Consider the following 22770-nt stretch of genomic DNA (forward strand, 5'->3'; position numbering starts at 1 on the left):
CAAACATGGCAGAACTGCCTCAAGGATACACGAAGCAACGTGGGTATCTCCTGCTGCTTCCACGCCCATCCTCCCGCCCCAGGGGTTTACCATCACAGCTCTCGTCCTTCTGGAAGTAAAAAGCCACGGTTAGGCCTCTGCCAGTGTGGGGGTGGATAGCCGCCGTGTCCGGCAGCTGGGGGCCCCGCTGTCATTCTGCCGGTGCCCGCCCCGCCCTGGGTGCGCCTGCCCCGCAGCTCCAGGCGCGTCTGCGAGCTCACCCTCACAGGATGCTGGCTCTGGTGGGGTCGGCGTTTCTCGTCCACTTGTCTTTCACTCCCCTCTTCTCTGCCTCCAGCACCCTACGTTCCCCATCGTCTCCCATCCATGAAGAGGATGAGGAGAAGCTCTCCCAGAACTCGGACGCCCCTGCCTTGCTGAGTGGGACGGGGCTGGTGCTGAGCAGCTCCCCAGAGGTGAGGCCCCCCCTTGGCCCACCCTCCTCAGTCCTGCCCACCAGAGATTGGAGTCCCCACTGCTTGCCTGTTGACTTTTGAGACCTGTGTCATGGTGTGCCCCGGGCCTGCCCTGCCACTCCCTCATTCAGTGGCCTTGGCCTGGCTGTGACTCCCTCAGCCTTAGCTTCCTCATCTGTGCAGTGGGCATTGGCAAAGGGGCTGTGTGTGAAGTGCCCAGCAGACGTGCCCTGGACTGGCAGCTGCGGTGCACCCTGCACCCTCCCTGGGTTACCTGCAGCCTGATCTCGGGTGGTCGGCGCAAGTCCCGGGTCAGCGCTGTAGGTGCAGACGCATCTTCCCTTGTCCTCTAGAGTTTCCTCACGGAGGAGGTCGATGAGGGGTCATCACTAAAACAAGGTAAGCCCTCTCTTTCCCTAAGGGCAGGGTTCTGGTGCTCTCTGCCTAGGCGGGGTGGGGGCCTCCAGCTCAGCTCTCCTAGAGGTTTTTCAGTGAGTTGTGCTGCCTTCCTGGGAACCACACACTGGTTACTGCCCCGTGTTTCAGAGGGCAGTCTGCCACCGCCCCCGGTTTTCCTCCCGCTGCCCAGCATCGGGTAGTAGCAGTCACTTTATTTCCCACTTGGATCATTCTGCACACAGCCAGCTCTCAGGGTTGTCCTGTTGTACACCACCCATCCTGGCCTTGGGCTGCACCCATCCCTCGGGGTTGTAGTCCTGCCGGCGCCCATGGAGACCCAGGACCTCTGTGTGGGCCTTGGGCCCAGCACAGCCGATGGCCAGGGTGTGCGCACGCGGTTCAGCTGTGTCCACGCCTCCCGTGTTGGGGTGAAGGGACTTGTATCTCTTTTGACGGGGCGGTTTAGCACATATGGGAGTTAGGTCCCAGGTACCCATCACGTGTACCGGGCTCTGAGTCAGGGATGTCCCTGCCTGATCTCACAGTGGTTGTGGGGCATAATGAGGTGCTTTCCTTTGCTGGCTGGGGAGATGCCATCTCTCCACTGCCCTGGTCATTTCTTCCCTGTGTTGGAAAGATGAGGATCAGAGCCAGGAGGTGGCCCTCACTGGCTGGCTCCTAAACCTGCAGTCTGATAAAGCCCCCAGAATAACCTGCAGATGCCCCCTTGCTGTGATCCCTTCCTGCTGGGGCCCCCGGCCAGCACTGCACTGTGGGGACCCGTATTCCTCCCGGGAGCAGCACCCCCTACACATGGGTGAGGCCCGTCTGTGGGCTGCTGGGCCAGGGCCCTTGGGTGCGGGGTGTGTGAGTGCTGGGTGGAGGGGTTCTGCCCCCCGAAGCACCGTGCCGTCTCTTGCTGGCTGGCAGGGTGCAGGGCAGCCCCTCTGCCTCTCAGGCCTTGGCTCCCCCACCTCCTGGGGGTTGGCTTTGTCTCGCTTGTGCACAGTGTGTGCTGGGACCGGGCAGCCCTCTGCTGTGCCCTGACACAGGGACCAGGCCCCTTTCTGTGGGAGAGGCCTCCCCCACGAGGGCGCCCCAGAGCCAGCAGACGTGAGTGGGGCAGCCACACCCAGAGCCCCCCCCACAGGAGCACCCACGCAGGACCCGCTGCGGTGTGTGTGGACCAAGTGCTGCCGCCCTGCCTGCCCATCCAGAAAGACACGTGACAGTTCTACCTGTTACCATTTCAGCTTGTTTTTTTAATGTTGGTCATGTAATTTTTTTTTAAATAAAATAAAACAAAAGCCCCATATTAGGGGGTGCAAGAGAAGAAAGGAGGAAGAGGAGGAAACGTCTACCTCTGGGGTCCTGGGAGAGCAGAGTGGGAGTCAGAATGAGGTCTTGGCCAGAGCGAGGGCCCCTAGTGGCTGTCGTGCCCTTGGGATGAGAAGTGGGCTCCCTGGGCTCAGCCAGAGGGAAGGCTGGACCCACCCCTGCCTGTGGGCCCCTGACCTGCTCCCTCCTCTGCAGGGAGCCGCGTGCCCTCCATTGAGAACGTCCTGCAGGATGGCAGCCTTGATCCCTGTGGCTGCTGCCAGCCTGGCCCACCTACTGACATCTACCTTCCAGGTAATAGCACTCAGCCTTTGGGTTTTGGGGGCCTGCTAGGCCTGGGGCGATGCCGTGACTGTCCCCATGGATCTGGGGGCCTGCTCTGACGATTGAGGGAGGGATTGACCCCTGGGAGCCCAACCCCTCTTCCTGGCTCTGAGCGTCCGTCACTCCTTCCATCAACCCCAAAAGCACAGCCAGGCTCATTTTCCAGTCACCCCTCCTGCAGCCGCTGGCTCTTTGGGCACAGCCTGTGCTTGAGGCCCCTTTGCACCCCAGAGCCAGCTCAGCCACAGGAAGGCAGGAAAGGCTGTGTGTTTAAGGACATGACCCTTTTCCCTGTCTGCCTCTGCTGTTGCTATGTCCTCTTCCATGGCTCTGGGCTCTGGCACACTTGGGCCTCTGCCCCAGGAAGCTACGAACAAAGCCACCTGCCTGCTTCAGGCTTGATATGGGCCACCAGCTCTCTGCCACTTGCCTGAGGTCCCTGATGAAATACTACATCCCAGGTCAGGGTGTGGGGGGACAGGCTGGGGTGCTAAGTGCCAGTAAGTGTCAAGGCACCTGGGAATGGTCTTGCTTCTCTTCCCCTTTCCTGAGGCCTCTGCCCGGGGCCTTTTGGCCTCAGCCCCTCTGCTCTCGGCTCCTCTGGGCCAAGGTACTCAGCATCAAGTCCTGGGCTCCAGACATGGTGGGTGGGAGTTGGGGGCACTCTCAGGTGTTCATGCCGGCACCTGCTAGGATGCCATCTGATGTTCTGGAGTCAAGATAAACAGCCATGTTGCCACCAGAGAGCCTGACTCCTGCCACATTCCTGGGGAGTCCTTGGAGCCAGCATTGCCTGGTCCCTGGTGACCTGGCCCAGGCATCGGGGAGCTCTGATGTGCTTTGGTTGGAAGGGCCTCTTGCCCCCCACCCCAACATCTGGAAGAGCAGTGACATGTGCAGACAGGGGGTCACCTGCTGTGAGGGAGCAGGATAGCTGTTGGTTCAGTGGCACCTATGGGCCCGCCCACAGGGACACCCAGGGGCAAAAGCACACCTTCGAGTAATAAGGATTCCAGTGAGCTCTTGCAGAGGACTTCAAGTATTTCATTGTGATTCAAATTCTGCCCGGCTCCCACCCCCTCAGTCCTTCCATAGGCTGAGTTCCTCTGGGTTAGAATTTGGCCCAGAGCTGTTTCTCAGGAAGTAAAATTTCAGCCCGTATCCGTCTTTTGTTTCAGTAGGTTGTGTAGGCATTTCATTTCCACTCCCCACCCCTTCAGGCAGCCTGTCCTAAAGCTAGTGCATCGGCTGTGGAGTGCGCTCATGTGGCCGAGCCTTTGCTAACCAAGCTTCTGTCTCTCCTCTGCACAGCCCGGGGGCCGGACTCCTGCTCTGTTGGCGTAGAGGAGTAAGCTGGTGCGTGACTGCTGTCATACTGGTGGCGGGCGGCTCAGACGGGTGTCCTTGGCAGGGGGCCAGAGAGAGGATCCCCTCAGCTGCCTCCTCTTCTCCTGCTCCCTCTGTGGGGTTTCCTTCCCATTTTCCAGCATATTCCAAACCCATATCTTCCCATGGGTTCTGGGTTTTAAATCCAGAGCTCTCCCAATGCCACTGCACCTGTGCCCCAGAGAGGTAGTCCTGGGAGGAGTCTGGTGTTGGCTTTGGGGCCAGAGGTTCTTCCATCAGGACCAGATGGGCCAGTCAGGCTCTTCCAGCCTTTAGGGTCCCAGGAATGGTTGAGACCTTGTCACTGCTGCTACTAACCTGTCCCCCATCCACCTGCAGAAACTTCCGGAACACTAGCACACTCTGATACCAGTCTGTGAGGGAGTCCTGAGACTAACTCCCAGCCTGACAGGGGGCGCCCTCTACCTGTGACACAGGTGCTTTACAGAAGGCTGTTCCAAGAGCACCACCGAGAAACAGGCCCTATGTGTTGGGACCCCTCCCCCTCCTTCACATGACATTTGTGGTTCTGGGAAGTCTCGTTGTTGGTGGCCTGGGGTTTCCCAGACGTGTGCGTCATGGAACACTCCCACAGGACCTCTGGACTGTCCTGGTGGCAAAGCCCTGGCAGCGCCCGCTGGGAGACATACTCCATGCTGATGTCTGGGTTTCCTCCTGGTCACCTGAGCCCAGGCTTTGCTGTCTGTCCACTTTTTTGATATTTTCCCAGACAGACCTCCCGTCTTCCTTGCACATTGTTTCTGACAGATACTGTCCTCTGTTGAAACAGGGTCTGGCACTTTTATACAGTAGGTCCTGGCCTCCACAATAGTAGATGCTGAGTGTTGCAATTTAGGTAACACTTCCAGAAATAGGAAACAGAGGTCAGATCAAGCTACAGAGAAATACATTTCACCTGCAGCCTATGTGGCCAAGCTGACTCACTGCCTGTAGGCACAGCACCTAAGAAAACGGTCTGTTTACCCCAGGGTCTGTATCACAGGTGGCCAGAGCACTGCTTGGTTTGCTAATTGAAGACACTCTCAGAGCCCACGTTTGGGTGGATGGACAGGTGGCCATTCATTCTGCAGCTCTGAGAAGTGTGCTGGCCTCTCTGCTGCTGCAACCCCAGTCAGGGCTCCCCACACCAGTGCTCAGGGTGGGGGCTGACCCTGCACAGGGACAGAGCACCCCGGCATTGGGGAGGTGACTGTGGTAACAACAGGCCCCTGAGGAGGGCAGGCTGGGCTCCTGGGGCTGTGAGCACTGGCTGTGCACCCAGGTCTGAGTCCATTCACTTTGGCCTGGGGCTGACTGAGTCCTAGCCTGATCCAGTTGGGAAGCCTTGTAGACAGTGGCTGCTCATTTTCAAGGAGCACAGTCCCCCCGTGAGGGCAGGAGATCCAGAGGTCAGCTGTTCTATTGCATGGCTGCAGCTGCTGCTGGCACCCTTGCCACTCACCCATGGCTGGAGTCCCCCGGCCTTCTCTGTGGTCCACCACAGACATGCGTATGCAGTGGAGGGTGCTGGGTGGCCCTGCCCTCCAGGTTTCGTAGTTGGTGGGAACGCGGAGCCTGGTGGGTGAAGGGAGCAGTTGAGACGGATGACTCAGCCTAGCCTGACCCTCCTCCGTGTGCTCCCGCCTGCAGGATGGTCCACTTCCATGGAGATGCCCCGAAGCCTCCTCACCACTGGCCCCACCTGGCCCCAACTGCTCGGTGGCCCCAGTTGTGACATTGGGGCCACTGACGTGACTCCAATCTGAGAGCCTTGGCCAGGCTGGCAGCATGGAGCCCTCAGCTTCCCAGACTTTGCTTAGGGGCTGTCTGGACCCCAGTGAGACTCCTGGCATCTCCTGTCTGCACACCCGTCACATCGCAGCCCTGAGGGGCCCTGCGCCCCTTGGCTGAAGAGCCTAGCGGACTCCCCTCTGACAAAAGCTTGTTTTTGTGGTCTCCATATTGTAAATGGTACAGGACGAAGGGCAGTGCCTTTCTGTCGCGGGCACTGTGCTCTAGGGCTTCCCCAGTCGCCTTGTCAGCTGAGCAGCTGGGGCCGGGAGCTAGCCGCCCACATGTCCCAGACTGGCTTTGTCCAGCAGCCCCCCAGCCAGTGGGGGGTTAACACCCTGCGAACTCAACACACTGGCAGGACAGGATATAATGGGTGAAGTACTGTCTTCACAGGAATTGTTTACTGGGGTGCTTGTCAGGGAAGGAAAGGAAAGTGGGTCTGAGTCATGGTCACTGAAGGAAATGGTGCCTGTCCCCTACCCCACGTGCGTGGCCTGGCTGGTACTGCTGCTTCGTGCCCTGTGTTCCCCTTCCTGTTCAGGCCCTTTGGTGTAGGTCTGCCTCCCATAGCTCGCAGCCCTTCCCCACAGCCCTGCCCTCTGGGCCACCCAGGTTTCTGCACTCCGGCCGGGTCTGGGTCTGCCTAGGGCAGAGGTGCAAGTGCACAGCCTGTTGGCAGCAATTGGTCTAGTGGCCCCCCTCCAAGTCCTGCACCTTCTCAGAGGTGGCTTTGCACACACCCTCAGACCTCCTTCACGTGGAGGGCCCCTGGAGGGACCCGAGCAACTTCTCTCCTCCCTCTGTGCCATTTAAATGTCACTTTATGTTTCTCTTTGATTTGTTTGGTCTGGGACTCCTTGGTGGGACCTGCCTGGGGGAGTTGGCCTCTTTTATTATTATTATTTTTTAAATGATAACCACCTGGGCAACAAAAAGGCAGAGGGCGTACCCAACCCTGGTGCAGCAGGGCACAGCTGCCTCAGCCAGCGACCTTGGCCTGGGGTGTGGATGGATCTGTGCAGCTCCCCACCCTGGGATTGGGGTTTGCAGAGGAGCTCGCTTTCTGAGGAACTGCTCTGGGAAGCGTGATGGTTCTGGTTTTGGGACAGGCAGCAGCTGTCCACAGAGCATCGCACAAGTAGGGACTTTGTCCAGTGGGGTCCTCATTGTCTCTCCAGTTGGGCCTGAGCAGAGCACTGCCTTATGCACAGCTCTCGGCCATGCTCAGGCCACCTTACCTGGCCACTTGGCTGTCTAGCCTCCCCTCCCACCTGCTGGTGCGCTAATTGGTGCACACTAGCACACACAAGCTGGCCATCTCTCTCCTCTCCCCCTCATCACCCACCAGCACCCTGGCCTCTCGCCAGCGGTATTGGTGCCAGCACTCTGAAGGACAGGATGCAGACTGCCCTGTCTTGGACTTACACGCGCTATCATTTGATGTATTCTGATGGGCTAGTTTTTGTTCGTTTTTACTGTATATTTATAGTAATAAAATCATGCAGCATTATCTTGTCCACTCCTTTTTCTGTGCATAGCACTGCAGGGCCTCAACTGTTTCTTGGTCAGGAGGCAGTACTTCTACATCTGTGAGGTTCGACTCCAGGAGGGCGTGAGGGACACCATGTATGATGCTGCTGGTTACTCTTGTGGCCATTGTGCTGATTCTTGGGTTGGATTGAATGGTCCTTGGGGATTTGGCTCAGTCTTCTGAGCTGGTGGAGAAGGAACTCAGGGCCTCCAGGGTTTTGAGAGACTGTTGCAATCCCCATCTGAGTCGCTGATTCATCCCACAGATGTTGCCTGAGCACCTACTGTGTATCAACAAAAGGCAAGATGGGCACAGTCCAGGCGTGTGGGGCTTGTGTTCTAGTTAGTGAGACTGCACAAGTAAATTCTCATCTTCCCAGAATCAGCAGGTGATAAGATGGAGTCACGTGGGGGACTTGATTCAACCCATGGTCTGGAAGAGCACCCCAGGCAGCTGGCACAGCAAGTGCAAAGGTGTGGAGGCAGTAGTGAACCTAGGGTGTCCACTGAGTTGAAAGAAGCAAGAGTGGCTCAGAGTGTTGGGGAATGGGAGATGTGCAAACACTGCAAGACCTTGCAGGGGCAGAGTTTTCTAAGAACAGGTTTTTAAGAAAGGGAGTGGTTCACTCTAGATGTCAGGTGGAGGATGGATTAGAGCGGCAGGTTTGGCTGCCATGATGCCGAGTGCTGCTTGGCTTGAGTTTCCCTGCCCAGGGAATGGCTTCCCAGTAGGGAGAAGCTGGTGCCCTTAAATGCACAGGAAGCACTGTTTGTACCACCCCTGGCAAGCAGGACCCCCAGCTCCTTTGCACACACAGTTCCAAGTTGCCTTCACAGGCTCCTTCTGTAACTCAGACATTCAAGAGTGGAACCAGTAGTGTTCTTGGATGGCCAGTTCCTGCCCCAAGGAAGGACTGCCACCTTCAGTTGTCCCTGGGTCTGGCATGGTCCCAGTGTGGGTAGAAAGGTGCTCAGCTATACTGGGTCTCTTTCCTTCATCCCCCCAAATGGACCCACCTCTTTAATTCATGTCTGGTGTCAGGGAGGGGTTGGGTATGGGGTGCCATTCTTCTGTACCCCCTGCCCCACACTGGCCTTGGGCTCAGGTCATGCTCTGCAGCCTGGAGATAAGGACCTCTCTGGATGAGCCCTTCCCCTCACTGACCTTTCCCCTTCAAACAGTGACTTGCCCTGGGACCTGGCTGCCTCTCGTCAGCTGTGGCTACCCCTCTGAGCCTTGACTCTGGCAGAGGACCACAGTGGGGAAGAAAGCCTCCCTCTTTGGGTCATTACCCATATCTCCTGACAGCACACCATGGACCAAACGTGAGTGAGTTTCTAGTGGATCGCACCAACCCTTGTCTGCCCTCTGCCCACTCCCCTCACTCACCTCTGCTCAAGGCAGTCTTCCCCGTGCCACAGACCCTGACCTCATTGCATGGCTCTCCCAAGGCTGTGCGGGTGGCACCAGTCCTGAGTTTCTTCACTAAGCCTATCCATGCCTGCTCTGGGTAGGCAAATGGAGCTTGAACCAGCTGGTGGAGTGAGAGGCACTAGGACTCAGGAACCCCAGCGATATATTTCCCGATTTCCTTCTGCACAAACATGGGGTAGGTACTTGTGGCAGAAGGCAGATTTTCTTTCGTGGACACTGGGTGAGAGACAAGGTGGGAATTGGGGTTCTGGCTGTGTCACCAACTGCAGAGCGCCCTTAGGCAAATCCTGCCCCTGTGAGCCCAGGGTCCTCTTGGGGAAATTGGGGAGACCCCGTTTTCTCCACCAGTACCTGGCATATGGTGCCTGATGTGGAGGATACTTACGGCGCTGAGCGTGGAAGTTCCCAGCCTGGGACTTGTCACTTTAGCCCTAGCCAACTGTGTAGGGAGCCTCAGGGCTTCTCGCCATCTACCCCATCCAGGACTGAGCCCAAAATTGGATTGTGGGGCAGTTGGAGCTTCACCAGGCCCTTTTTTTCCTGTGCTGTTACTGAGTGAGGCAGACCAGCAGGAACCTAGATTGGAGTGCTTAGCATGTTGCACCCTCCAGTTGCAGGGCTCAGCTGAGCCCTCTTGGGGGAGGCAGGGGGCGCCCACGTGCCCAAGGAAGTGCTGGGGGAAGGCTTGCGATTCGGTCCTGCCAAAGGCAACATGATTTGGGGGATCTTGCTGTCCCCCCAAATCGGGGGACAGGATTGTCTGAGCCCTGAGTCTTTCACCCTCTCCACCCTGTAGGTTCCACGCGCAACTGAGCCCTAAGTCCTTTTGCCCTGACATCCAGCTCGCAGCTCCAGGGGAGCGGGAGAGGCGGGCGCGTTGCATTCTGGGCTTTGTGGTTTTTGATTGCCATAGGCTGCGCCACCGCGTGGAGTTTGCGGTTATTGGGTGCTGGCTGGAGAGCACGCCTTTCCTCCCTTTGCACACGCCCTTTGCTCTTAACCACGCCTCTCGGTGTTGACTCATGTTAGCGATTGGCGGATGGAGCGAGGCTGCCTGTGGATTGGTCAGGTACAGTGGGGGCGGGCCAGCGCCTTCACTTAAGGGCAGGTACTCCAGATCCGCGGGCAGTGCCAAGATGTCGGCCACGGTGCCAGAGCTGAAACAGATTAGCCGGGTAGAGGCAATGCGCCTGGGGCCGGGCTGGAGCCACTCTTGCCACGCGATGCTGTACGCCGCCAACCCCGGGCAGCTTTTCGGCCGCATCCCCATGCGCTTCTCGGTGCTGGTGAGGACATGGGCGGGCTGACGGTGGCCAGGGCGCTCGCTGTTCATACCCACGGCCGTGACCCGGCGCTCCCTTGCAGATGCAGATGCGCTTCGACGGGCTGCTGGGCTTCCCTGGGGGCTTCGTGGACCGGCGCTTCTGGTCACTGGAGGACGGACTGAACCGGGTGCTGGGTCTGGGCCTGGGCTGCCTGCGCCTCACCGAGGCAGACTACCTGAGCTCACATCTCACGGAGGGGCCGCACCGCGTCGTGGCGCACCTATATGCGCGGCAGCTAACGCTGGAGCAGCTGCACGCCGTGGAAATTAGCGCGGTGCACTCGCGCGACCACGGCCTGGAGGTGGGGCCGCCGCCCGGGCCCTGCCCCCCACCCCGGGGTTTGGCTCTGGCCCTGCGACGATGGGTAAAACGTTCCCGAGGGTCCCCTATCCAGGTTGGGTGGGGTGTCACTGCCTTAGGCATCGGGGTTGGGAAGAGGGACCTGAGGGTGGAAGGCTGGGGCTCCCTCCGGGCCGAGTTCTACCTTGCTGCCTGCCATTGCCAATCCTGGGAGTGGGGAATAGGACTGGTTGCAGGGGATGGGATAGAGTGGGACCTGCTCAAGGTGGTGAGAAATTCAAAAGCAGACGGGCACTTGCAGGATAGGGAATGGAGGAGGTTGTTTTCTTGGAGTTGAAGACTCTTGTGATTTGTGGGTATTATGGTCTGGAGGAAGGGCTGGGAGTGATAACTGGTGTGTTTGGGATTCACCCTCAGGAATGGGGAGCATGTGGTGCAGACGGGGGGGGGGGCTTCCTGCCAGTAAACATGGGGCTGAAACTAGAGGATGTAGAGGGTGGGAAATGCACGAGGTGGCCTTGAAACTTGCTTGTTGGGGAGAAGGCTGTGCTGCTCCAAAGAAACTTGCTGGCTTCTGCCTCACCAGACCCTACCTTGGTCTTCCATTGTACTTGGCAAACTGGCTTCCGTTCCCCTAGCCTAGCAGCTCACACAGATCCCTCCTACCAGGGTTGTACTATTGGTGTGGGGGCCTGGCCCCAACCTTGGTCTTTTTCTGCAGGTTCTGGGGCTTGTGCGAGTCCCACTGTATACCCAGAAGGACCGAGTAGGTGGCTTTCCCAACTTCCTGAGCAATGCCTTCATCAGCACAGCTAAGTATCAGCTCCTCTTCGCCCTCAAGGTGCTCAATATGATGCCAGAAGAGAAGCTGGCTGAGGCTGTCGCTGCAGCCACTGAGAAGCAGAAGAAAGCTCTGGAGAAGTTCCTCCCATCTTCCTCCTGAGGTTGCTCCTGTACCACGTGTCTTCACCCTTCTCTGCGCCCATTGCTGAGACTGGGCCCTGATAGCCTGCAGGAGTGTATCTTCTAATGTTTCTGTGTGTGTAACCCTTGCTTACTGCATGGGGTGAGTGGGCATCTCATCATCTCCACTGTCTTGAGGCCTGCTGTGACCTCAGATTGGTCAGTGGGTGGCCTGGGGATGCTGGACCTGGCTGTCTAGGCTCAGGATATTCTCACCCACCTTGAGGCTTAAACCTGCCTCTCTGAGAGTCTCTCAGGTTGGTGGTGGCCCAGTTACCACCTGATTTTCCAAGTGGGTAGGTGCATACACACAGACCAGTGAGAAGTTGGTTCTCATGGAGGATGCCTTTCTCTGTGGACTCATTCCTGGACACTGCCCTCTGTGCCAGTCTGGGGTCCTAGAGAAGAGCCAGCTTGGGTAGGATGTTGGACTGTTAATTTGGGCTGTTTGCTTTACTTGGTTAGATTTCCTTTTCTGTGTTGTGTGAACTATGGGTGAGGCTTCAAAACCACTTTACCCCACTGGGACTTGGTCCCCAAAGACAGGATCATAGGCCCAGCTGTAAATGGAGTTGTTGAAGGGACAGTGAAATGGCACCTCTGCTGTTCTGTTCTTTGGTCTTGACTGCAGGCCCAAGGCTGGCTGCAGGAGGATGTCTCCTTCCTTTCCCCACTACCTGGAGACTTAAGGACAGAACCAGGTCTAAGAGCACTGGGCACCATTCAGAGTCAAGCTGCCACTGGACTCCTACCTCAGGGTGGGGGGTCAGGTGTTGCCGTCTACCTCCCTGTTTACGTGCGGAACTATCAGCCATGGACCTCTCTGGGCTATGAACTTGGTCTGGGGCTTCTTTGCTGAGACTGTCCACAAGACACTCCTTTTCTGATCCTGGTGGCTCTGGCTGCACCTGGGTTGAGCCTGCTGTTCTTTGCTGTGCTTTGAAAGCCTCCTCCTCTCCATTCCCAATGTGGTCTGCAGGCAGCTCCTGGGGATGGTCTGGAAATACCCTCCAAGTTTGCAAAATGACAACAGCGGAGCCACCACAGGCAAGTAGGTCACCACTGGAGGTCTCCTATGGGTCTATGTCTGGCAAAACTTAGCAAAGCTATGGGACAATTTCCACAGTGCCTGCCCAGCCTGCTAAGGAAAGTGGTGCTCCCAGCCCAGCCCGGGTATCTGTTCTACCTTAGAGCCTTGATGAAGCAGCCACACTGTGGGCAAAGGCACTTCATCTGTAAATAAAACACCTGTACCTTGCTCTTCTCTTATTTCCTGGGGCGTGGGGCATGCTTGGCTCTGCAGGTAGCTTCTTTTAAATCACAAGGGTCTGAGCAATAGTGGCTCTAGCTGCAGGGACAATGAGCAGGAGGGGTCACCAAGTCAGCCCCACTAAGAGCACAGTATTGTCCGTCCTGGCAGAGGAGGCCTGGGCCCCAGCGGGTCTCTGGGACTGGGGGTCATGGCATGACTTTCCCTTTGTTTTTCTGTCATCCAGTACTGTATGAAGTGTGACCAGAACTGAGCCCCTCACCGGCTGATCTTAAATTTTATTTCCAGCAAATGACATATGCTGCCCAGGTGCCCAGTCATCACCCATCAGGGCAAACCTGAGTGTGTGCCTACGGTGCATGGGGACACGCTCTCTCCCTAAGGTCCTGTCTGCTCTGGGCCTTACCACCACGCTCTGGACGAGGCCCTTGTCTTGCCACCACAGGGGCCTTGCTGTCTGGCACGGGCCACAGCCTGGTCCTGCCTCTGCTAGCTGTTCCTGGGGGCCGATCCTCTGGCCGCGGTTGGGGCCCAGGCTGCTGCAACTGCCTGCTCACTGCCCTGTTTTCCGGGCACACAGCTTCAGGGTGGATCAGTCACCCAACGTCAGATTCTGAGAAGGGAAACGGGACTAATGTGGGTGTTCGCTCAGCTCCCAGTGGACCCTGCTGTCCCAGATTAGATCCTGGGCTGGTCGACACTCACCATCCCTCAAGCTAAGGTTCCCGCCAGTTCTCTTTCCCATTCAGCACCTGCAGCTTCTCCAGGCCCTGGGTCACTGAGCACAGCACTCGCCCTGAGGACGGGAACAGAGAGTGCAAGTCTGGGCAGCAGCAGCAGAAGGGGAGTCCTGTGAGGGGGACCGCTAGGAGTGGATTACCTGGAGGGTCAGTAGGTTGTAGCGGGGCTGCCCTAGGGGTCGGAGCTCACTAGGCTTTTCCTGTTACTCCATGTCTGGTCCCTGGGTGGGGGTGAGGGTCATTGGCTGCCCTCCCAGAGACTCACCCATTTCGTGGACTCGATCCTCCAACAATTGTGACAGCTCAGGGAGGCTCAGGGCTTGCAGGGAGGCCTGCCGGTCTTTGGAATCTGTGGGGCAGGGCTGGGTGAGCCTGTGGTTTGTGTGTACACAAGCCCTGCCTCTGCTGAGCCGCTGTGACCAGGAGACCCACGCAACTGTCATGTGTATGTGGCCCCCTTGTTATATCGAAATGTGTTCTGCTTGCTGACCAAAGCACTAACTGCTGGTCAGGACCCAGCCCCAGGAATGAAACCCTCCCATGAAGCTGTGCCCTAGGGTCTGCCAGCCCAGCCCCAGCCTCCATCTGGAGGCTGGAGAAATCACTTGAGGTCTCAGAACAGTCAGCCACAGCACAAAGGCATTGCCTCCCACCATCAGGAGGGACAAGAAGGAAATGGGCTGGGGAGGGCAGGGCCACCCTCACCCTGGAATTTGGGATTGTGTTTACAAGGGTCTGGGAGTGTAAATGTGGTAAGTGCTGAGACAAGTAGTAAAACCCAGCCTGAGGAGGCATCTCTGCCCAGTCCTGGGCCAGGACACTGCTCTCCTTACCAGCTGTGGGGAGGGCTGGGCCCAGGGTGGCCCCGAGAGGAAACTCATCTCGCCTCACTCGGGCTGACAGCTCAGCCTGACAGGCTCTGCAGGACACAAGACCAAGTGCTGGTGAGGGGAGAGGCCTGGCAACTGCTTTCCGTGGCCCCGGAGGGCGGGGGAGGGCAGGGGATGACAGACACCCCCACCTCCCTGACTGAAGGGCAGAGCCCTGCCCTGTCCCTGCAGCCCACCTTCCTGGGCTTGGCAAGCACCCCAGGCACCTGCCCACACTGACAAGCTCTCTGGGCAGAGAGCTTGTATAGAGTGTAGATTTTCAGGGTCCTACTTCTGCCTGGTCTATCCCGCAGGAACAACCTGAATGAAACAGGGGAAGGGTGGTGGCAGAGAGGGGTCTCGGGAAGCCCTGAAAGCAAGTCCTTGGTTGAATAATTTGGAGGGAACTCAGGGCCAGCTCAGGGGCCTACTCACCGCAGCTGGTCTAGGATGAGAGCAGCATCCCGAGCCAGGGCCCAGGTCTCTTGCAGCTGGGCAAAGACATCTTTGCGGGTGCCATCCTGCTCCAGGAGGCAGCTCTCCACCACAGCCCGCAGCTCCTGCTCCTGGGACACCTGGCCCTTCATGGCCTCTACCTCCTCACAGCGCTGGAGAGGGAGAGGTGGGAGGTGGGGCGGGCTGGCTGGCAGGCAAGCGGGCCAAGGATGCAGGAGACACGCAGCCGCTAGACACAAGGATCCACCCCCACCTCTGCCTGCCCCTCTCTCCTGGAATGAGACAGCCTGTCTCTACCTTGGAGTCTCTCCTGCTTTGGATCCTTTCCTGTGAGCCCTCTGGTATCCACACCACCCTCCTGTTCTCTGCCCTCATCCTATCTCTTCTTTCCTGTGTGCATCGGACCCCTTGCTAATGTGCCGTATCTTTCTGAGCCTTCTTCCTGTGGGTCTGCCTGTGTATCTCCCCTTCAGGGTAGGAGCTGTAATGCCCTCAGCCTTCACTGTCCTATCACTCACTGTGTCCTCTCTGTAGGTACATGTCTCCAGACACCTCTCTTGCCATTTCTGCACACCCCCTCCCCTGCTCTCCCACCTACTTTGTGCAGCTGGATGGCAAGCTCCTGCATCTCAGCTTCCAGCCTGTCGGCATAGGCTAGCTCCAGGGCATCACTGGGGGGGCGGGCGCTGCTGTGCCAGCGGGCAATGGCAGAAGTCATCTTCCTCTTGGGTCCAAACAATCTGCAGGAAGAATGGGAAAAGGACTCAGATCAGCATTAGCCATGTGGCAGAAGCTCAACAGACTATCCTTCCATCAAGATGGTTCCCCTAGGAGAGAGCCTAGCCTTGAAGAGGGAGAGTGGCCCTGGGATCCTATAGCAAACAGAAACAAAGGGCTGTAAGAAGTGATGACCTCACAGGAGGCTGCTCCCCACCATACTCCAACCCAGTCTCTACCTGGTCCCCTTCCCAGGTGGGCTGCTGCTTTAACTAAACAGGGAACTCAGCTGGCCAGCTCTGGGCTATGGATGACCGTCTGCCAACTCGGAAAGCTCTCAGAAGTGAGCACACAGAAAATATCTGGGTGCCCTAAACACATCACTGTCAGCTGGGCCAGCTCTGGAAGCCACAGGACCCAGGCCATCTGCATCTAGGCCAGGATCAGGGTAGGAATGGAGAGAGGACAGCTGACTATAGGAAGAAGACAGACCTCTAGAGAAGGCACTTTTTCCTATCCCAAGTCGGAAAGCTACAACGCCAGCTGGTCCCAGAACTTGGGCTGAAACAAGGGGCGTGCAGCCACAGATGGCCCGTCTGGACTCACGTGACGCCAATTTCCTTCAGGTCACTCTCAGTGAGGGTCAGGAAGATTCGAAGGTCCACATCCTGTTCCTCGAACAGCTGCAGGTACTTCAGACACCCGATTTGTTCCAGTAGTGTGGCAAGGTCCTAGGGGGCAGAGAGGCCAGGTCAGGGCATGGGCATGGCACAAAGACATGGGGACAAAAAAGGGCACATCGTGCAAGGAGGAGCCCATTTTCTCCTGCTAGGTGTGTATCGAGTTTTAAGGGGGAGATCTGAGCCCTGCTGATCCCCCAAGTTCAGCAGTGGGACAGTGACCTAACTGCAGAGAGCCCAAACTGCCCCCTCCTTGATCTGTGCCCTTAAAGCAGGAAGTCCAGAGAACTTTCCATTTATTTGTGCTTTGCAACTACCGTCTTCATTTCAGCCTAAAATACACCTTTAGTATTTCCTGTAGAGCAACAGTCTACGGACAACAAATTCATTTCATCTTTGTTTACCTAGTACTGTCTTAATTTCTCCTTCACTTTTGAAAGACAGTTTGTGCTAGATATAGCATTCTTGGTTGAGTTACTTTTCTTTATTTTGAATATGTCATCAAATGGCTTTCTGGCCTCCATGGTTTCTGATAGGAAAATTAACTGTTAATCATACTGAGATTCCTGTGTGGGTGATGAGTCACTCCTCTTTTTTCCTTCAAGATTCTCTTGTTTTTTTGACAGTTGGATTATGTTATGTCTAGGTCCCATCCTTGATGGATCTGAGTTTAACTACTTAAAGTTCATTTAGCTTTTTGAATGTGCGGATTCATTTTTTTTAAAATTAAATTTGGGAAGGTTTGGCTATTTTTAAGATTTTTTTTCTAGACTTCTGGTAAATATACTAGCACAGGCAGACATGGCTCACCACTTCCCACAACCACATCACAATTACAACTAATGTACAGAACTACCATCACTCGAACTGTCAGAAATCCAGTTGAATGGAAGTCTCAAAACTATGGAATTAAAGAAACCACATCCATCCAGATTGGTAGGAGGGGTGTAGAACAGGCTGGTCCCACACCCAGGCTGGTAGATAAAAATTTGGGAGCGATATCTCAGGGGTGAGGAGTCCCAGCCCCACACCAGGCGCCTCAGCCTCAGCCCAGGCAGGGTTCCAGTGCCAGGAAGACAAGTCCCCACAACTTCTGGCTTCAAAAACCAGCAGGGACTGAGTTGGTGGAAAAAACTTCTGGAGCCCCAAGAATTTCCTCTTAAAGAACCCACACATGGACTCCCCTAGTCAGACTCACTCCCCTTGAGCTCAAGCACCACACTGGGGTGGCAGCTTGAAAGGCACCACCGGCATATAAGGAGAAACTGGAGTGTCTGGCACCAAGGTGAGCAGAGGCCATTGTCCCTTTTCTAAGCATTACCACAACAGAGCGACAGAGCTGGCAAGCTGGACTCATATCTGAGAGTCTACAAACCTGGCTAACAGTTTTACCTGCCTGGGAGATACCTAGAGCTCTGCCCCACCCAACTCATGGGCCCTCCCAAGCTTGTTTTCCATAAATGAATGCCTGGTCTTGGCTTGTCCTGCTCAACTGCCTAAATCCTCTCTAATAAGCAAGAGCTGGCGTCCCTGAGTCCCAGGCCCAGCACTAGCAGCAACCAGCCTAGATTCACAGCTTGGAATCTCCAAGCCTAGCACAAGTAGCACACATCTCAGACTGCTTTATAGCCCAGGCACTGTGTCCCAGGCGAAAAAACAGGAGGGGGCTGATCTTGGCCTGTACCACCTGGGAAAGCCCAGGGCCAGCACCCCCAGTGGACAGCTACAGACCACACTGGAGCACCACCACCCTGCACCTGCACAGCTGATCCTCCACAGAGGGTGGAGTTTGGTGGTCAGTGGTCACGGCCAATCTTTGCAGCTGACTGGCCTGGGAAAATTCTTCCCATTGATCTGCCAACAGCAACCAAGGCTGAACTATAAGAGAAGGGTGTACTCAATCCACATGAAGGGCACACCTCAAGTACCCAGTTTGGGTGATAGGGGAGGTTGTGCCATTGGACCCTACAGGACATGTACTACATGAGGCCACTCTACCAAGACATGAAGTCAAAGCAGCTCTACCTAATACACAGAAACAGACACAAGGAGGCTGCCAAAATGAGGAGACAAACATGGCCCAAATGAAACAATACATTGAAACTCTAGAAAAAGAGCTAAATGAGCCCTGGCTGGTGTAGGTCAGTGGATTGAGCATGGGCCTGCGAACTGGATGATCGCAGTTTGATTCCCAGTCAGGGCACATGCCTGGATTGCAGGCCAGTTCCCAGCAGGGGACACACAAGAGGCAAACATACATTGATATTTCTCTCCCTATCTCGTTCCCTTCCCCTCTAAAAATAAATAAATAAAACCTTTTAAAAAAAAGAGCTAAATGAAATGGAGATAAGCAATCTATCAGATGCAGAGTTGAAAACACTGGTTACAAGGATGCTCAAGGAACTTAGTGAGGACCTCAATATAGCATAAAAAAGATCCAGTCAGAAGCAAAGGATACACTAATTGAAAGAACAATTTACAGGGAAACAATAGTAGTGTGGATGAAGCTGAGAATCAAATCAGAAATTTGGGACATAAGGAAGCAAACAACAAGCAATCAGAACAGCAAGAAGAAAAAAAGAATTAAAAAAATGAGGATAGTGTAAGAAACCTTTGGGACAACTTCAAGTGTTTCAACATTCACATCATAGAAAGCCAGAAGGAAAAGAGAGAAAGAACTTGGAAACCTATTTGAAGAAATAATGAAAGAAAACTTACCTAATTTGGTGAAGGAAATAGACATACAAGTCCAGGAGGCACAGAGAGGCTAAAGCAAGATGAATCCAAAGAGGCCCACTCCAAGATGCATTATAATTAAAGTGTCAAAGGTTAAAGACGAAGAGTGAATCTTAAAAGTAGCAAGAGAAAAGTTAGTTACCTAAAGGGGAGTTTCCACAAGACTGTCAGTTGATTTCTCAAAAGAAACTTTGCAGGCCAGAAGAGATGGGCGAGAAACAGTCATGAAAAGCAGGGACCTACAGCAAAGATTGCTCTACCCAGCAAAGCTGTCATTTAGAATTGAAGGGCAGATAAAGAGCTTCCCACACAAGAAAAAACTAAAGTTCATCATCACCAAACCATTTTTATATGAAATGTTTTTTTAAAATTTATTTTTAGAGAGAAGAAAAGGTAGGGAGAGGAGAAAAACACCAATATGTGGTTGCCTCTTGAGCACCCCATACTGGGGACCTGGCCTGCAACCCAGGCACACGCCCTGACTGGAAATCAGTCCAGCGACTGTTTGGTTCACAGGCCGGTACTCAATCCACTGAGCCATACCAGCCAGGGCTGAAATGTTGCCTTTTTAAAAGATTTTATTTCTTTATTTTTAGAGAGAGGAGAAGAGAGAAAGAGAGGCAAAGAAACATCAATGTGTGGTTGCCTCTTGAGCACCCCCTATGGGGGACCTGGCCTGCAACCCAGGCATGTGCCCTGACTGGGAAACACTCTAGCAACTGTTAGGTTCACAGGCCGGTACTCAATCCACTAAGCCACACCAGCCATGGCTATATGAAATGTTAAAGGGAATTACTTAAGAAAAAGATGATGATCAAAACTATAAACAATAGAATGACAAAAATACATATCTATCAACAATTTAATCTAAACAAACAAGAAGAACAGAGACAGAATCATGGATATGGAGAGTGTTTTGATGGCTGCCAGATGAGAAAGGGGTCTGGCGGAATGGGTGAAGAGGTAAGAATATTAAGAAGTACAAACAGGTAGTTCCGGGACAGTCGTGGGGATGTGAAGTACAGTATAGGGAATGGAGTAGTCAAGAATTTATACGCATGACACATGGACATGAACAATGGTGTGGGGACCGCCTGGGGGACTGGGGAGTGCTGAGTGGAGGGGGCAAAGGGAGAAAAATCAGGACAACCGTAATAGCACAACCAATAAAATATAATAATAAAGAAAAAATACATTTTTTCTACTTTCTGCTCCCTCTTCTGGAGCAGCGTATGTGCATGTTGGTATGCTTGATGGTGCTGCACAGGTTTCTGTTTATGTTTTTTCATTTCAATCTTCTGATTCTCAAATTGGATAATCTCAATTGATCTGTCAGGTTTTCTGACTCTTCTGCATGCTCAAATATGCTCTTGAGCCCCTCTAATGAAATTTTCATTTCAGTTTTTATGTAAACTTTTCAACTCCAGAATTTCTATTTGGTTCATTTTATTAGTCATTTTCTCAATTTTCTCTATTTAGATGTGGTTTCCTTTAGCTCTTGGAACATATTTTTAAAAGCTTGTTTAAAATCTTTGTCTATGACGGGGTGGTGAACACACAATACAGTCAATATACAGATGACGTATTATAAAATTGTACACCTGAAACCTATGTAACTTTATAAACCAATGTCGCCCTAATACATTCAATAAATAAATTTTAAAAATTGAAAAGAAGTCTTTGTCTAATAAGCCCACTCTCTAGGCTTCCTCAGGGATAGCTTCTACTATTATTGCCTTTTCCTACCCTCTATGAGCCACGTTTTCTTATTCTCTGCCTATCTTTTTTTGTTATTGAAAACTGGACATTTTAATGCAGTAACTCTGGAGATCCAATCCTCCCCCCTCTCCAGGGGTTACTGTCTGTATTCTTTCTGGTCGGTGGCCACTGAAGTCTCTACTCAGCTTAGCAGTCTGACAGAGATTTCTTTAAACACTGGAACCCATTTCCCAGTCTTTGCCAAATAACTCTGCATGCTTGTTGGGCACGTCTTCAACACTCAGCCAGCCAAATGGCGACTCTGTCCTAACCTTTGCTTCCTGCTTGCTCAAAGCCTCAAGATCATCAGAGGTGTTCTCGGGCCTTTCCTGACCATACGCACAGCCTTGAGCATGTATGTGGCCTCTTAGACTCCCAGGAATGAGTCAGAGCTTTTCAAAACTCCTATGGACATTTCCTCCCCCAGTTTTTCTTTTTAAGCTTTGTGTTAATCTGTATACTTCAACTGTTATCCAACACTTCGGATAGCTGCAAAGTTAAAACATTTCCCTGTGATTATTTTCGACACACGTCCTCCAAGGAGAAGGTTTTTGGTGTTGAGCACACAAGCTCTCGGTCAAGTCAAATACAGCCTTATAAGCATGTCTACCAGGGAACCATCAGACAGGTCTAGTAATGTGAATTCTTTGAGACTGAAACTTTGAAAGCACTCCAGTTCTGCTCTTCCCCCCTCCAGTGACTGTCACAGCTACCCTAGCATTTAAGGGCTCAAGAGATGTGGCTGCTTGTGGAACTTGGGAGTATAGGCTCCCCCAGGGATGGGGCGGGGGGAGGTGACTGCAAAGAGAGGCAAGCAAAATCACAGGCTTCTAGTAAATAGCAGAGCTGTGACTTGAACAAATAAATGGCAAGTATGTACCTCTCTGTCTTTCATCTTTGCACCATATATGTCCAAAGAGGGCAAGAGAACTCAATAAATGCACATTAGACAGTTGAGCTGCTGTGTCATACCTGTGATCCCTAAGAAATTGCTTAGCTAGAGTAACCCTTAATGAGAAAGACAGAAACAGCAATTTTTTTCTTTTTAAAAATATTATTTACCAATTAGATTGCAGAGAGAGAGAAACATCCATTTTTGCTGTACTTATTTATGCACTCATTGGTCGATTCTGGTATGTGCCCTGACTGGGGACTGAGTCTGCAACCTGCTGTGTCACCATGATGCTCTAACCAACTGAGCTACCTGGCCAGGGCCAGAAACAGCAATTTTCATGAAGTGCACACTATGTGTCACTTTGTCTCTGCCTCACCTACATCTTGTCACTGACTCCTGAAAGCAGCTCTATGAGATTAGTCCTGTTTTTTCCCTCCCCAGGCTCAGGGGGGCTAAGTCAAGTATGGAAACGAGTATGGTCACCAAAGGCAGAGACAGGTCCCTCCTGGGAAGGGACAGGCACAAACCCTGCAACTGGCACCTCCAACCTTAGGACTCTCTCAGCCCAAAAAGCTTTACAGATCATTTGGGGGAAAGCCACCACCACGCTCTTCTCTCAACAACGCCTAGCCCATCAAAAGCACACAATAAAGCCTCATGAATCACAAGAAGCACAATCTTTCTAATGATGTAACCACCAGTTTCACAAATGATCTTACCTGGGGTCCCGAATAGGGAAACCTCTCGGTCTGGGGGACAGATCCTGGAGGACAGGCTGCCCCAGACGTCCCTGTGCTGGGAGGCCACTGGTTTTCACTGTTGCTGTGGCGATTCTTGATCTTCATATAACTTTTTGCTTGTTTGCGAACTGAGCTTTTACGTGCATTATCTGAATCCTATGGCAAGAGGTGTGTGTTTAAAGTTAACACTGCAAGACTGATCATCAGGGAAATACAAACTAAAGCCACAGTGAGGTATCGTGTCACACCTGTCAGGATGACTGTCATCAATAAACTAACGGCAAGTGTGGGCGAGGATGTGGAGGAAAGGGAACCCGCGTGCCCTGTTGGGGGGACTGTAAATGGCTAACTGGTGCAGCCACCATGGAAAACAGTACAGAAATTCCTAAAAAAATGAAAAACAGTGCTGCCATATGATCTAACAATTACACATTCTGAGTATTTATCTGAAGAAAACAAAACTAATTTGAAAAGACAGATGCACCCCATTGTGACTGCAGCATTACTAGTAAATAGCCATTATTTGGAAGCAACCTAGGTGTTCAACAGATAAATGGGTAAAGAGGACATGGTACATATATACAATGAAATAGTATTCTTATTCAGCAATAAGAAAGATTGAAATCTTGCTATAGGCAACAACATGGGCAGATGTAGAGG

At 53.6% G+C, this 22770-nt stretch overlaps 3 protein-coding genes across 21 annotated transcripts in view; 2 read left to right on the forward strand and 1 right to left on the reverse strand.

The window, feature by feature from the left end:
* Positions 1-8449, forward strand: part of MGRN1 (mahogunin ring finger 1) — a 49098-nt gene extending 40649 nt beyond the window's left edge. For 5 of the 6 annotated variants that reach the window (XM_037137983.2, XM_037137980.2, XM_037137984.2 and 2 more), the window contains 5 exons: positions 338-455; positions 809-854; positions 2388-2486; positions 3828-3872; positions 5553-7206. In XM_037137983.2, the coding sequence (XP_036993878.2) occupies positions 338-455; positions 809-854; positions 2388-2486; positions 3828-3868 (304 nt within the window). In that variant the 3' untranslated portion in view covers positions 3869-3872; positions 5553-7206. Of the gene's footprint in view, positions 1-337; positions 456-808; positions 855-2387; positions 2487-3827; positions 3873-5552; positions 7207-8408 lie in introns of those variants that run through there. The other variant, XM_037137981.2, reaches the window with a different exon arrangement.
* Positions 8450-8514: 65 nt separating this feature from the next.
* NUDT16L1 (nudix hydrolase 16 like 1) lies at positions 8515-12702 on the forward strand. Of its 3 annotated transcripts, none has more exons than XM_053671725.1 (3): positions 8515-8552; positions 8632-9947; positions 10027-11099. In XM_053671725.1, the coding sequence occupies exons 2-3, from the start codon at positions 9684-9686 to the stop codon at positions 10621-10623; spliced, it is 861 nt and encodes a 286-aa protein (XP_053527700.1). In that variant the 5' UTR covers positions 8515-8552; positions 8632-9683; the 3' UTR covers positions 10624-11099. The 3 variants fall into 3 exon arrangements, with proteins under 3 accessions (XP_053527700.1, XP_036993882.1, XP_036993884.1); XM_037137987.2 differs by lacking the exon at positions 8515-8552 and having other exon boundaries at positions 8560-9947; positions 10027-10350; positions 11008-12702; XM_037137989.2 differs by lacking the exon at positions 8515-8552 and having other exon boundaries at positions 8560-9947; positions 10027-10287; positions 11008-12702.
* Positions 12703-12785: 83 nt separating this feature from the next.
* Positions 12786-22770, reverse strand: part of ANKS3 (ankyrin repeat and sterile alpha motif domain containing 3) — a 33168-nt gene continuing 23183 nt past the window's right edge. For 7 of the 12 annotated variants that reach the window (XM_037137972.2, XM_053671719.1, XM_053671718.1 and 4 more), the window contains 8 exons: positions 22090-22266; positions 15908-16032; positions 15183-15324; positions 14564-14736; positions 14093-14178; positions 13525-13608; positions 13225-13315; positions 12786-13132 (listed from right to left, as the gene is read on the reverse strand). In XM_037137972.2, the coding sequence (XP_036993867.2) occupies positions 13236-13315; positions 13525-13608; positions 14093-14178; positions 14564-14736; positions 15183-15324; positions 15908-16032; positions 22090-22266 (867 nt within the window). In that variant the 3' untranslated portion in view covers positions 12786-13132; positions 13225-13235. Of the gene's footprint in view, positions 13151-13224; positions 13316-13524; positions 13609-14092; positions 14179-14563; positions 14737-15182; positions 15325-15907; positions 16033-22089; positions 22267-22770 lie in introns of those variants that run through there. The other 5 variants (XM_037137973.2, XM_053671720.1, XM_037137975.2 and 2 more) reach the window with 5 other exon arrangements.

Source organism: Artibeus jamaicensis, unplaced genomic scaffold (genome assembly GCF_021234435.1).
Source record: "Artibeus jamaicensis isolate MK-2021 breed Jamaican fruit bat unplaced genomic scaffold, CSHL_Jam_final contig_700, whole genome shotgun sequence".
NCBI lineage: Eukaryota > Metazoa > Chordata > Mammalia > Chiroptera > Phyllostomidae > Artibeus > Artibeus jamaicensis.

Coding starts and splice junctions, on each gene's coding strand:
- NUDT16L1 (XM_053671725.1), top strand. CDS start 9,684: ATGTTAGCGATTGGCGGATGGAGCGAGGCTGCCTGTGGATTGGTCAGG. Junction 9,948..10,026: donor CCATGCGCTTCTCGGTGCTG/GTGAGGACATGG, acceptor GCTCCCTTGCAG/ATGCAGATGCGCTTCGACGG.